The sequence below is a fragment of the Dermacentor variabilis genome, unplaced genomic scaffold, assembly GCF_050947875.1.
Source record: "Dermacentor variabilis isolate Ectoservices unplaced genomic scaffold, ASM5094787v1 scaffold_13, whole genome shotgun sequence".
In the NCBI taxonomy this organism is placed as follows: Eukaryota; Metazoa; Arthropoda; class Arachnida; order Ixodida; family Ixodidae; genus Dermacentor; species Dermacentor variabilis.
In genome coordinates, this window is record NW_027460291.1 from 33,328,571 (window position 1) to 33,343,278 (window position 14,708).

A 14,708-nucleotide genomic window follows, 5' to 3' on the forward strand; every position below is an offset into this window, starting at 1 on the left:
AAAGAGAAACTCATTTTCAATGTTATGAAACTTGATCCAACCAATATAAACGACAGCACTGTGGCGACATAAACTGCAAGGGGCAGCGGCGCAAGGTGAACTGATGACGTAAGAAAACTGCTACTCGTGACAGTGTTAGGTCCGCCGATGACGTTCTGATCATTATAAGCCATTATCGTTTTTAACACTCTATCCATCCGCATCAAACCACTATGAATTGTGATCAACCGTGCCCTGGCGTGGCTGAGTATCAGCGGCTGCATATCGTGTGGCTGCGCACGCCCTATCTTGAAAGGGATCTGCGATGGGGACAGAGTGCGTCAAGCGCTGATAGCTTCATGTGCGCTCTGTTCTCGCTGCTTAGTTTGTGTTGAAGCAAGACACACTGGCCTACTTTGAAAGTGATCTGCGATACGGAAAGAGTGCGTTGAGTGCTGATTGCTTTGTGTTCGCAGTGTGCTCGATGCTTAGTTCACATTGAAGCAAGAGACAGCACGAAAGTCAATTCACTTGCTGCTCTAGGTCCCGTCTTGAAAGTGATCATCTTAAGTGACGGACGGATGTGCAGGTTTCCTAGCTGGGTAGGCATAGAAATGCTTACGCATTTAAAAATGGGGAGGAGGCAACGAGCTCTAATTCATGTGTGGCTGACAGCACTGGTGCCGAAAAGGTTCAGGCAGTTCCAGTGCATGCCATTTATGCATTAAGTCAACAGCATCAATGATTGTGAAGGGTGAAGAAAATTAAGATAATGGTATTGGCAGCCCAAAACGGCAATGAACGTGTGCCCCTCCGCTCCAGTTTGTGTGTCCCAGAGGAGCAAGCACACCATCTGGGTGGCCTTGGAAGGCTGTCATACCCACTGCAGGAGCCGTGCTTCCTAATAATCAATTTCATTTCCCACTCTCTTCATCTTTCCTTATTGGCTCGGATGCGGCTAAAATGCTGCCACACGGTGCGCCAAGTGACCAATGCCAGACACTGTCGTACCACCGTTATAACTAGAATCAGTCAAATGGCGTGCAGTACGGTTGTGTCTAAGCAAATGAGGAAGGACTAGATGAACAGAAAACAATAAAATGCAGCATACAGCCCCAGTGCAAAAACAGGCAACCATTACCAAATTTTTGTGATAGAGAGGCGGTTTTCAGCGGCCATGCCTAGCTGCACAATAATATCACAGTTTTTATTATTTCTGAAGGTAAGCTCAAACATAACACGATACTAATATAATGACTACTTTTTGAGGAATTATCATGTTCATTCTAAGTGGACTTGACTATATAGCAACAGCATAATAATGGCCAAAGTAGACCAACCTGGTCGCATATAAGTGCATGTGCTAAAGCAATTCACTTTTTTGGCCACTTGTGAGAATAAAGACCCCCCCTCCCCTTTTTGTCAACATTGTTTTTTTTAAGTGATCTTTGCCAACTATGAATAACCTGTCAGCTGTTGTATTCTACACTTAGACCAGGCCACTAATGAGAGAAAACTAAAGAAAGCTTTCAAGAAAGAAAGAATTCAAAGAGTGCTTAAAAAGAAAACCTATACTAACCACAGGTTTTTGTTGACCGGAATCCAGCCATCTTCCTTTGAGAACTTGCACAGCACACCAGCAACAATGCCCTGGGAAAGAAAAAAATTAGAACATTAAGTGAAGAAGTACTGCATCCTAGAGCTGCTGCATACCTTTGCCACCAAAAATAATGTGTCTGCACAAGTCTAGTGCAATCATGAGTATAATGTAAGAACTCTCGACTACAATTATAATACAACACTATCAATGTGATGACTGATATGTTACTAAAGTGAACACAAGTGTATATGCTGGGGGTATATAAGTATCCACATTGAAAATGGACTGCACGTTAAACTATGCTAAAACAGGTATTGTGACGAGTGCTGTGTTCTCTTGTGACCATCACTAGCTGGTTACGCTAGCCCTACGCAAAAGAATTGGGTCCAGTGACTTTCTGCCTCTTGCGAGACTGTTTTGTATCCCAAAGGACTAAGTCATTGCTCAAGATGAGATCTGCTTGCTCTTCACAGATGCCACAGGCACCTAACACTTATACTTTTCCACACACATGTAACGCACGCTTCCACAGAAGTCTGTGGAAGAGTTAGAGTTGCTTTTGCTGATGTTATGACTTTTTAATGCTAGCTCACATTTTACGACAGGTACTTCATGTGGCGCAGCACTTTTGGCTTGGTAGAGCACTTATTGAAATAAAAAACAACATTTTATCCAATAATTAAGTATACAGTAGAACCTCGTTAATGCATACCCACTTAATAAGTCATTCCGGTTTAAATATAGTTGCGATGAATTGATGCGATGAATTTAGTTGCGATGAATGCGATGAGCCAAGCCCTGTCGCCATTGAAGTTGATTTATTGGCTGAATGCTTAAGCCTTTGAAGAGAGGAAGTTAACCGAGGGTCCCGATTTTTATTAGTCATACCATAAGAAGCCAACAAACACTGACACCAAGGACAACATAGGAGAAATTACTTGTGCTTAATAAATGAAATAAAGAAACGATAAATTAATGTAAATTAAAGTGGATGAAAAAACAACTTGCCGCAGATGGGAACCGAACCCACAACCTTCGCATTTCGCGTGCAATGCTCTACCAATTGAGCTACCGCGGCGCTGTTTCCCCATCCACTCTCTTCGGTATTTATGTGTACTAGTAGAACCCTGGGAGTGTTAGCCAGCACCACCACTCACAGACCTTGGCGGCGGACGTGGAATGTCTTTTTTGCCGCAGGCGTCACGAGAACGTGATCTTTTTGGATGAAGGCAACTGGTCAATAAACCCACACATGCTATACCTGAAGGCATCAATGTTGTCGGATTCGAGACCCTCGTTATGTAATAAGCGAGAAGAGAGGGAGTTAACCGAGGGTCCCTATTTTTATTAGTCATATCATAAGAAGCCAACAAACACTGACACCAAGGACAACATAGGGGAAATTACTTGTGCTTGCGGCAAAAAAGACGTTCCACGTCCGCCGCCAAGGTCTGTGAGTGGTGGCACTGGCTAACACTCCCAGGGTTCTACTAGTACACATAAATACCCAAGAAAGTGGATGGGGAAACAGCGCCGTGGTAGCTCAATTGGTAGAGCATCACACGCGAAATGCGAAGGTTGTTGAGGTTGTTGCGAAGGTTGTTGTTTGTGTTTGAGGGAGAATTAACAAGTTTCTTTGGCCGCTAAGTCTATACCCGCTCATCAGCCACTGTCGGTTAATTAGTACATCACTTAATGCGTACCTGATCCACATTCTACCTCAACCGTGTATTAAAAAGGTTTTACTGTATTCAGAATCGGCTGTAGTTATGTGCCAGGAGGTCATTATTGTAATTATGTGCCAGGTACACAAACTCGGATGGACAACATGTAATGCAATACGAAAGTAATCATGTCTATAAAAGTTTGAAGAAAGAAACAACAATTAAGCTCAACTAACTCAGATTCACAACATGTGATGCAATACCAAAGCAACGGGGACTATAAAAGCTTGAAGGAAACAGCTTTCAAGAATAAACATGCAGCATTTCCACACACAAGCGCAGTCAGCTAATTGGATGAGATGACTACGCTGAGCAACAGGACTATATAAATATGCCTGTAGCATAATTATACAGCCAGGGCAATACGGGGCAATCAACAATTGAGTGCTAGCACTGCAAAAGTATGCTTGAATCATGGGCCTCAAGGCATGCAGAAGAAAGCCTACTAAAGATGTTGAACTACCTATCCCAAGAGCGTTCTTATCAAGAACTGTTGGTGCCTAAATCCACTTGCATGGAACTCACAAAAGTGAGCAAGTACACATACGGCAGTTTTTATGTCGTACAGTTAAACCCACTTATAACAATATTCAAGTGCCACGAAAATTCGATTGTTATAACTGATACTTGTTATAACCGGGTGCATGAAAAATCAAAATAGGGGTATGGCAGAGCTGATATGAGAAAACTATATTGGGGGCGAGGACTTACGGAGTTGCCTTCTGTCAGAAGCGCCTCCCTTGCGTAGTATGAGGGATCATGCGGTGGGCGCTCCTCATAGGTTTGGCTTATGGCACTTAATGAAAACACCGCACGGCAGCCCTCCTGTACATTTCTGAAAGTGCTCTCAAAATGAGGGAACTTTATTACTGTCAAAATAATAATCTTGGGCAAACTGAAAGCACAGAATCGTTTACGGTCGCCATCTCTTTACCCAATACATACAGTGAAAGCCACTGCGCATGGTCGCCCCGATGGAGTCTCCCGAACTGGCTTGCATGAAAGGTCGGCAATCGCTGAGCGCAAACTATGTGAAATATGGTCTTATAGTGGGCGGTCTGTATAACCAAATGGCGCATAACATAACGAAGCCTCAATGCATGCAGCGATCACACGGGTTCACGGTGACTAACTGCGCGTCTGCATCCATGTCTGCGCACAATGTTTCGCTTCCACTGAGAGCGTTTTCGCACCGCACTGTGCACTTTAGGCCGCAGAATATCAGTATTTGACAGTCTGCATGCAACCATTGCTACGTGGACGTTATCAGAGCTGCTCAAAAACGATTTCGTTTTAACAAGCGACTTAGACGCCTATGGCGACTGTGACGTGCCATCACGACGATTCAATATTTTTTTTCTTCTAAATCCTTGGACGTTTCAATATTATTTCTAAAGTTGTGTTGCACTGTATGCACTGAGCGGGCGATTTCGCGCTGCTTCTTTTTCGTAATCCAGTGCGTTCATTCATAACACAAACATGACCATATGCCATGCCTTTGTTTAATGTGCTTCTTACCACTTCCTTTCCATTCCAGTAAACTTGCCAGTGTCTAGCATCAACAAGTTCATAGACCAAACCGCCGTGACATTAGCCATGCAGCCGAACATGGGCGAACATATCAGTGCGCGTTTTCTGCTACTCACCGAACATCGCAGTCCCGGCGCCGTAGCAAAAATATTCCTCGCGTCTATGCTTGCTGCATACCCGAGTTGTAGCCAATGGCTCTTTGCCGGTACTAAGTTTCACGAGCCAAGCTTCATGCATCTTCTTGTCCTGCGGCTATGTGTGAATAAGGCTGACACCAGGCTTCGTTGCATTCATCCGGCACTGCGGCACCAAGCAGTAGCCTACCATGCTGCACGCCTCCAAAGGCAGCCGCTACCTATTATAGCGATTTCAAATGTTGTCAAGCAGACGCCCCCCCCCCCCCAAGGCGAGAAGGCAACACCAATTTAAACTTTCATTTTCAGCTCACTATGGCGCTTGTGAAGCAGCCGATGCGGCCGCTGTGTCCACGTGATCCCTCATGCCACATCACGCCGACGGCAGCGCCAGATTTTCCAGTGGAGAAGCTCGCCCCTAATAGGCAGGGAGGCCAGTGCCCCTCCCCACCACCTTTCTCCGCCCGGCTGCTCATTGTGTTCACTCGTTTAACTGCTTCCAGGGTGCTCCGATTGCATGTAACAAGCCGTGGCCGTCGGCGTTAAAGAATGGCATGGCTAATAACAACTGCAAAGAGGTGTCACGGGTGGCAAGCGATATGCGAGCACCGCCGAGGCATCTCATTGGTGGCCCCAAAAGGGGCCTTTTAAAAATTGGAGGACGCTTAAGCTTCGCCTTCAAGAGTGGAACGCGATAGCATTATCGCACCCCGTTCGCACTGCCCACTCAAAACGATCTACGCGAGCCAAACGTCGTGATCGGCACGGACAGCCAGGCCGCAATGCGCCATGAAGGCGGACGCGATCATGGGGCGAGTGGTGCGCCACGTGTCGGGGCAGCGCCGTACATTGCGAGGAGGGGGTCTTCTGTGTTTGCCGCAAGATGGCTCTGTGTGTGCGCAGAGCGCAGAAGAAATGTAGTGGAAACGTACTTCGCTACTCGTGTAACTGCGACTTCTGTAATTTGCATGCTCATAATTACTGATATACACCGGAGTATAACTTTCTACGGTACGTTTCTAAGGCAACACCGCATTCACTAGAGGCACTTTGTCCCGCTTTGAACTATCGAACTCGTGGTTCAGTGGTAGTGTCTCCGTCTCACGCTCCAGAGACCCTGGTTTGATTCCCCCCCAGCCCATCTTGCAAGTTGTTTATTATTTATGAATTGCCTTCCGGAATTTTTCGCTCACGGCCAACGCCGACGACGCCGGCTTTTCTGCGACACGAGCTTTTTAACGCTGTCGCGTTAAAAATTGCGAGAGATCGCCACAAGCACCTCACCACTTACATCTCACTGGCTTGCACGAGAAAAGCGTATGCCTGTCAGCCATGCAGGCTTTATGCAAAGCTTGCTGACATCCTTCTCCAAGGCATCCACGCTCTCCACATAATGCATCGGAAGGTTTCTCGTGAAAACGAAGCCCCGGAGGGACTGAATCATGCCGGGCCTCCCGTGAAGAGAACGTTGACGCAGCCTGCCCTACCGCATCATCGCTGCCATCGTCGCTGTTGCTTTCCGATGAAAGCACATTCGCGACGATCGTCTCATCGGTTAGAAGCACTTAGTTTCCAAATCTATTCGGTCATTTCAGCGACTATAGGTGGCGCGGCAGTAGAAATGGCTACCAAGACGGTGATAAGGCGATCTTACAAGCGTGTGCATCTCGAGCAGCAAAGCACGTCAGGCCCTCTAGTTTCGCTGAAAACCATACTTCCTCTCCCGCTAAAAAGACGCAAAGGTGTGTAAACGAAGGTGAAACTACGTTCAACGCCGGTCACATCTTATGCTGCGGCGTCAAGTCCATTAGAGACAATGTTTGCAAAGGGGAGCGCAGAAGCACTGCAAAAAAAGGAGACGTGGACAGGAAAGGCGCTCACTTGCAACTAAGTATATTTTCAGAGACAAACCACCGAGAACATTATTGCTCATGCGCTGTCATCCAGAATTGTAAAAGAATGTTGACATTTTTTTGTATATCTAAAATTCCCTTAACAACGGGGCATGCATCACTACATCAATAATGACAGCTATACTGTAAGTGATGGCAACAACAGCACGTGCAAGTGGCCTGACAGAAGTTCCAAAAAAACCTTCGGGGGGAGAGTGACAGAGGAGGTGGCATAGAAACTTCAGCCAAGGGCGAGGAACGTAAATTGCTTATCCATGAGATGCACTGATGGGGCACTAATACAAAGGTTAGCATGAGCGTGATTCTGACCAGCCTCGAGGATTTCCCTTTCGAGTCTTCCTTTAGACTTGCTTATAATCTCGGTTTTATCGAAAAGGTGCTTACAGCCACAATCCCTGCAGTGCGCAGGAAGGTGCGTGGAGTTGCTCAGGGCCTTTTAAGATGAAGAATGTTTTCTTAGCCTGTCATTTAGACAGGGCCCCATCTGCCCAATGTAAACTTTCCCACAGTCGAGTGGTATCTTATAAACCACTTCGGTAGCAAAGGAGGCGAGAGGTATCGTGTGTTTCTTTTCACAGGTCTTGCTGTTCTTAAGGCCATTCTGCAAAGGCGCACAACCGAGAAAGCTTGAGAGGAGCTGTGAAGACGAGGTCAACACCATGTTTTTTCGCGATCCTTTTTAGGTTGTGTGAAATCGTTTTGTCTCTGAAAATATACTTAGTTGCAAGAGAGCGTCTTTCCTGCCCACGTCTCCTTTTTTCGCAACGCTTCTGCACTCGCCTTTGCAAAAATCATGTCAAACCAACTAGCCCAACAGCTTACTAGTCCATTAGAGACACCGAGGACAGCGTCGAATCGTTCTGCCTGCAGATGAGTGCAATCAAGGGCCCGCCGCACTGCGTTAACGCCACTGTACGTGAAGGTACAGGCTCTGTAAAGGTCAGCATGTCACCTTGAATATGTTCACGGGCATGAAGCCACATGCTTGTGTTTTCACAAACACTTAGTAAACGCAAGCGCATACCGGTAACAGACGTTAGTTGTTTTTCAAGCGCTCCCATTTTCAACAAATTAATCTGGTGCAGTAAGAAACAAACTTTAGTGTGTTTTCAAATGTAAACTTAAAAAAAAGAACTGCTGTAGCATACAATTTACGAAACTCGCAAAGTACAGGGCTGATCACGCTCGTCTAGAGCCTCGAGCAGCGTATGGCAGAGCAAATGAACTGAAATTTAGCGTAGCTGTTTCAATAAGGACAAAGTACTTGTGCCTGAACAGATTTCACGTTTTTCCACTTGCGTTTCGAGTTGTTTCTTCGTAACTCAGTACCTCCCTAAAAATGTGTTTTTCCTTACGCAGAGCTCGGCTCGATTGCTGTAGGCAAGTGGGATTACCTCTGTATGCAATTCAGTGTCATGCAAATGTAGTACAAGCTTCGTAACTAGTTCCAGTGCTTCAGGTCGTTACGCCAGTCTTGAAGCACATCTTTAAGATACCTTAGCAATGAACACTCGCTAAGGCACGGTTTGAGCACTGTGGCACACTGCACATGCAATTACTATTCCCTTTTTTGATGTTCGGTGCGTCCATAACTACCGCGAGACTGAACTGCCGAAGTGCGTCGCAGATTTCCATCACTGAGTGACTGCTTCGGAGGAGGGTCGCATCGCGCCACCTGCGTTGCTGGAATGACTGAATAGACGTGCGCTTTCTTTTTATCGGCAACATCGTGCATTGCCGATGATAAGCGGGCAGATCAGCCATCTTCCATTTCGGCGGCGAGTTAAGGGAAGTTGACAAATCGCGTGGCCAGGAACGACTTTAATACAACCAACAAAAACGAATGCACGCGATTAAGCTGTTCGCAGAACTGCACTGAATGAGGAGCCAGCGAGCAACATGCGAGCACTCTGCTTGCAGCACAGTTGGCGCAGTCCATTTGTGTTTTGGAGTGTGGGGCGGCCTAGAGCTATGGGCCCATTCATGTTCGGAGTGGTGGAAGGGCGATGGGAGAGAGTTGCACGGAGATGGCTGGAAAATGAGCGCGCAGCGACTGTTGGAACAGCGGCCCATCGTGGAGTGGCTCGAATTTCTCGTTTTCCTTTTCTTCTTTTCAAGAATTTCGCATTTCACTACCTTTCGGCTCGGACACCCAGCAGCCAGACTTCGTTGTTATAACCGATAATGTGGCATCGAGGCATTGTAGTAACCTGGTTATTTCACCATGAAAAACATACAAAAGTCGAAGGCGCAGCAGCTTCTCATTGTTATAACCGATATATTCTTAAAACTGATATCGTTATAAGTGGGTTCGACTGTACAACAAAAACTCTATAGGTGTGCATGGTGTTGCTGTTAAATACAATGTGTCGTACGTCTAACACACCCTACACAAATGCAAGCAGGCTGAATTGTCAACTCTGACTGATGTCACAAATCTCACGTGTTGCCACACTGTGAAGTGGCATCAAGCAAAGTTTAATTTTTTTAATAAGCTGACTTCAGTGTTCCTATAGAAAACATTATATTACTAGGCTTCTGACCAGAATACAAATGCCAGCGAAAAAATTTGGCAAAGTTGAATAATACAAGCTTTCAGGAGCTCTCAGCCTCCAAACATTTTCAACCAACGGATATAATGTGCATGTCAGCTGCCATCCACGTCAACTCAATCGAGGAACAAATTTTTCAAAGTACCGTATAAATGAATGCCCCTTGTGAAATTTGGGGGATATCTGAAGACTATTACGTGCAAAAGAATGCTGCAAAAGCATCACTTTTGCAATCACCCAGTCCCTAGTTTCGCATAGCTTTTTAAGGGATTCCAGAACAAGACACTGTTCTATGATACTGAACGCATACATGAAAGCAGGCAAAACCAACATTTTATAAAAGTAATTGTTCCTTTTTTCAACATTGTGTCCACGTAACAAGCAGAAAAGTTCAATGTATCAACAGCACATGTGGAAGGCTCTTTGCAATTGTAATGTTTGTGCAGTAGGACAAGGTGTACAAGGTGTAATGGCTATGCTATGCATCATGAAAATCCTCCACAATTCATCGGGTCCCACCCAAAGGCGTTCAGATTGTCTGGTCAAACTTGGCTCAACATAGCATGCTGCATGCAAGAGGACATGTACCATCATGCCATAATGAAACATGGATATGGGAAAACAAACTAGAAGGTGCATTTCCTTTTCACACTCACCAGTGTGTGCAACACTGGTGTGATTAATTCATGGACACTTAGTTTTTGGGCCAGAGCACATGTAGTACCCAGTTACACTACAATCACACATTGCAGTTTCAACTAGTTGAGTGAACACGATTTTCTATGTTATTTCTTGCTGCTCATGCTTCATTCCAGCATGACCATGTGCCACTGTTTTCTCACAAGTGGCACACACAGGGCAACCTTCAATTTGGAAAAATCAGGCTGTGTTGAAAGGAAAGGTGCCTTCTCACTCAAACCCCCATTGCACCTGCTTATTGCGTTATCAAGATTTTCAATATTGGCAAAATCATTTGTTTTTAGCATATGAACCTCTATTTAAAGAGACAGTGCAAACAAGTTCCCTGCAAAATTTGTTTGCTTTGTTTCACAACAAGTTTAACTTTCTCAGGGATACTGATCAACTCGCAACACTTATTTATTTTGTGATGGCAACTCCCAAGTTGCACCAATTCTGGAAAACTGACTAACTGATTAACATAAATTGCCTGTCAAATTCTTACAAAAACAAGCACTAGAAAAGCTTCACTTAAAACAGGCCAGCCAAGGCACGATAAAGGGACAACTGAGAAAACCGCCGCCTGTATTAAACTACATTTGTGCCTCAACTAACAAAGCTACTAAAACTCAGTTTGTTGATTAAAGTGTTCATTACAAAGTGAAGTACCTAGGTTACTTCAACTATTGCAAACACTAAACCCAAGAGCACTTCAACATAGCAAGGGTCTCTCTTAACCTTTGATGTCATGTGTGTTGCTCTTTATGCAAGTCACAAAGAGTATTATTAGAACAAGATTTCTTACTCACACAAAGAAGGCCCCAGCAACACCAACGAACAACTCGAGGTTTCCAACCTGGGAACGTGAGCAGAATTTTGCCGGCCTGCAGCAGGAAATAGAGGCAGTTAGGCATTGCAAATCAATTCAACCTTCACATGAACTTTTTAGACATACAAACAGTTCCAAGGCACAGTGAAAGAAACTGAAGAGATCTGAAAAAGAACAGTTGCATGTGCAACACAATTTTCATTTGGCCCCTTGTCTGCATGTAACAATCCTTGCCTGAGAATGCCATAGCACATTAAAGGGCAGTGACACAAAAATTTTGCATCTTGCATTTCTTGCCTTTATAAGACAGCCTCCAATTCCATAATGGTAGTATGGTGTCATAATTCTTTCAACATGCAACAAAGCATTATTTATGCCCTCCTTTGATGTGACCAGTTCAAAACTACCATAAAGAGTAGAACAGCTCCTTGGCATAGGGCGTGCTAAAGTGAGCAACCCTTTTACATCATGCAAATCAGGAGTAGTCGCCACATGGTCTCACAAACCATAGACACATGAGTCAGTCAGTACGGCGAGTCAGGTGCTTTCCTTGCAAGCCACACAGTGGCTGTGTTGCCAAAGCTTCGTGTGCCACATGGGCCATTCATTTCTATTTTATTCTGCACTTCTCCAGACTCGACACGGGTCCTCTGCTGTCACTTCTCTCACTATACACAGTATCCTTCTCATCTTCTGTCCCCCATTATCGCAACTTTTGGCAAGACGATTGCAGTGTGGCTTCAACCAGTGCACTGACCTGTGTGATATCGCATGACCACTTCCTTTCCCTTCCCCCAATTTTTATGACGATTTTCATGACCCCTGATTGACATGCCCGCCGCCATACTACATTTGGCGAGGTTTTAATTTGTTACAATAAAGCATGATAGAATTCGCTGTTTGTTGTGTGCTCGAGGAATTGACACCTCATACCATCGTTACAGTGCGAGCAGCTAATAAAGCAAGAAAAGCACTACAAGTGCTTGTCTACACTGCACTGCAACACTTCATTGTGAATTCTTGCACACAAAGACGTCTTGCCATCATCACTGGGCTACTGCAGCCAATGCCCACTTCATTTTTTTGTGAAAATATTTTTCGCATTTCCATGCAAATTAAATTACATAAAAAATAATAAGAAATAAGCCAAAGTAGCCCTTCAAACCTATGCACTATGTGATGTAATCAAAATCAAAGCAAATCTCAAGGTGAGTCACTGTGCAAAGTAACATATCTGAGTAAGGCAATTTGCCTCACGAAATAAACTAGCCTTGGTGTTAACAGTGCAAAACACAGAAGGGACACACAGTGCTTGTGGTGTCGTCTTCTCATTTCAAGAACCAACAAGCCCAGGCTGTTATTCTAGCAATAAACTAGTCTGTAGCCTGAATGAGCAGGTTGCACAAGGACAGTTTTATCAGGTGTGTGCCCTTGAGCTAACCTAAATAGCTCGAAATATGAAAAAAAAAGAAAAAGAGGAAAGAGAAGAGAAGAAGAAAACTCACCTGAAGGCCCAAGAAGACGAGAAATATGGACGTGAGGCATCCTAGAGTACCTTCAGGGTCATATGGCAGGTGTGTGTCATATATATGCTGCAAGCAACAGAAAGCATCCATATAGTGAAGCTGCAGTGATGCTGCTGCTTCACACATTCAAGGGATGCAAAACAATTAGAACAAGATATTTATTTAAGCAGTACCAGCCAGACTAAAAAAAACAAGTAACAAAAATAAATAGAACGACCTCACAATTGAGCTTGCAGTTTAACCCCAAGCCTGTCCTTGGCAACTTTCTGCAACAGTGAGCAGTCTGTCACACTAGCTCCTCAGCTACAAGTGTCCCCCTAGTCTTACGTGATCCCTTTTATTATTGGTTACGAAAATATGCAATGCCATCTGTCAAAGGCTCAATGAATGTACACACCAGATGTGGCAACCAATGGTGCTGAAATATGCTAGCAAACCTACAAACCATAGACAGTGCAGCAAACCAGAAAAAAATTGCGCACATATTTCAGCAATCTTTACTAATCGATAAAAATTCAGGCTGAATAAGTGCTAGGTCTGCAAAAATCTACTTCAGCATGCCTATAGATAGACTTTCAGTCTAATAATCTGAAACTGTAGGATCACTTTTGTGGATATACCTCTCAGTGCATATCGATTGGCTAAGCAATTGCCATAATGTCTGCCAATTAAGTCAGCTGCCACACTGGCCATTACATTGCGAAGACCATTGAAAGAAAGTGAGGGTATCCCAGAAAGTGATTGATTAAGAATATACAAGGGCGAATCAGAAAGTCTTTGCCCCATTTTTTAAAAACAAATTACGCCTGTAAATGAAAAGTCAACAGATCCATTCCAAGAGGTGGCCCTTTCTTGAACAGGCCCAGGCTTATCTGCCGGTAGCTCCGCAGCACAGTGCTGCTGTCAGTTGTTGAAGATGGCAGTTGTGCTTCACACGTCCATGGCGTGCGAGCAACGAAGTGTGATTTGTTTTCTATAGAGCAAGGGACAGACACCCGCTTAAATCCACAGGGAAATACAGCCCACATATAGGGAAAGGTGTCACGCTTTGAGAAATGTGAGGTGGTGGTGTTGTGAGTTCGCAAAAGGCCGTGAAGACTTGTATGACAACGAGCGTTCGGTGAGGCCGTGTGCGTCGCTGATTGAAGACATTTCCTGCGTGGATGCAATGGTGAAAGCGGATCAGCGTGTGCACCTCAAGAACATTTCTTGGGAGCTTGGCATTTCGTATGGGAGTGTTTGTGACATTGTTCACGGGTCCTTAGGGCATCGGGAGGTTTCATGTCGGTGGGTGCCTAAGCAGTTGGTTGACATGATGAAAGGCAAGTGAAAGATTACTTCACTGAAGCATCTGCAAGGATATTCCGAGGAGGGTGAAAGTTTCCTGGACCGCGCTGTTACTGGCGATGAAATGTGGATACTGCATTTCACGCCGGAATCAAAGCAGCAGAGCATGGTGTGGAAACATCCAGGTTCACCTGTGACAAAAAATTCTGTTCAGTGCCATCTGTTGGGAAAGTGATGTCAACGGCCTTCTGGGATCGCCAAGGACCGCTCCTGCTGGATTTCATGCCCCAAGGTGCCACCATCAGTGCTATCAGTTATTGTTCTACATTGTCACGTCTGCTAGCTGCCATCAGGCAAAAACACTAAGGGATTCTCGATATGGACAAAGCGGTTATCCTCCACGACAATGCGAGGTCACATGTAGCAATCAGAACCGCTGACAAGCCCAGGTCATTTCACTGGGAGAGTCTGGACCATCCACCATACAGTCCGGACCTTGCCCCTAGTGATTTCCACGCTTTCAGTCCACTGAAGAAGTTCCTGGAAAGCGATTCACGTGCAATGATGAAGCCAAGACAGCAGTCCATCAGTGGTTCCACAGTCAGCTGGACGAATTCTACCAGAGGGGCATCTCAAATTTCGTGCCACAATGGAATAAATGTCTGAACCGGTGTGGGGACTATGTGGAAAAATAGTATAAGGTATGTAGAATAGTATGTATATTTGTAATTACCTGTATGTACTTTATTTTGGCTAATAAAAATAGGGGTAAAGACTTTCTGATTCACCCTCTTAGAATCGGCACATCTTTTCTAAAAATACAATTTGAAAACCCTACCTGACCTAATTTCAACCTCGTTCAAAGACATAATCTAGCAACTAACTGATTTCTAGCCCAAGCACCACACCATTTTATCTAATTAACCATGGGTGTGCAAACAGCATACCTTAGAAGT

The 14,708-nt window shown here is 44.8% G+C and overlaps 1 protein-coding gene across 2 annotated transcripts in view; it reads right to left on the reverse strand.

The window, feature by feature from the left end:
* Hgsnat (Heparan-alpha-glucosaminide N-acetyltransferase) overlaps window positions 1–14,708 on the reverse strand; it is a 286,768-nt gene that overhangs the window by 65,956 nt on the left and 206,104 nt on the right. For both annotated transcript variants that reach the window (XM_075677553.1, XM_075677554.1), the window contains exons 12-14: window positions 12,445–12,531; window positions 10,920–10,994; window positions 1,559–1,629 (exon numbers count right to left, since the gene is read on the reverse strand). In XM_075677553.1, coding sequence (XP_075533668.1) covers window positions 1,559–1,629; window positions 10,920–10,994; window positions 12,445–12,531 — 233 coding nt within the window. The remainder of the gene's footprint in view (window positions 1–1,558; window positions 1,630–10,919; window positions 10,995–12,444; window positions 12,532–14,708) is intronic.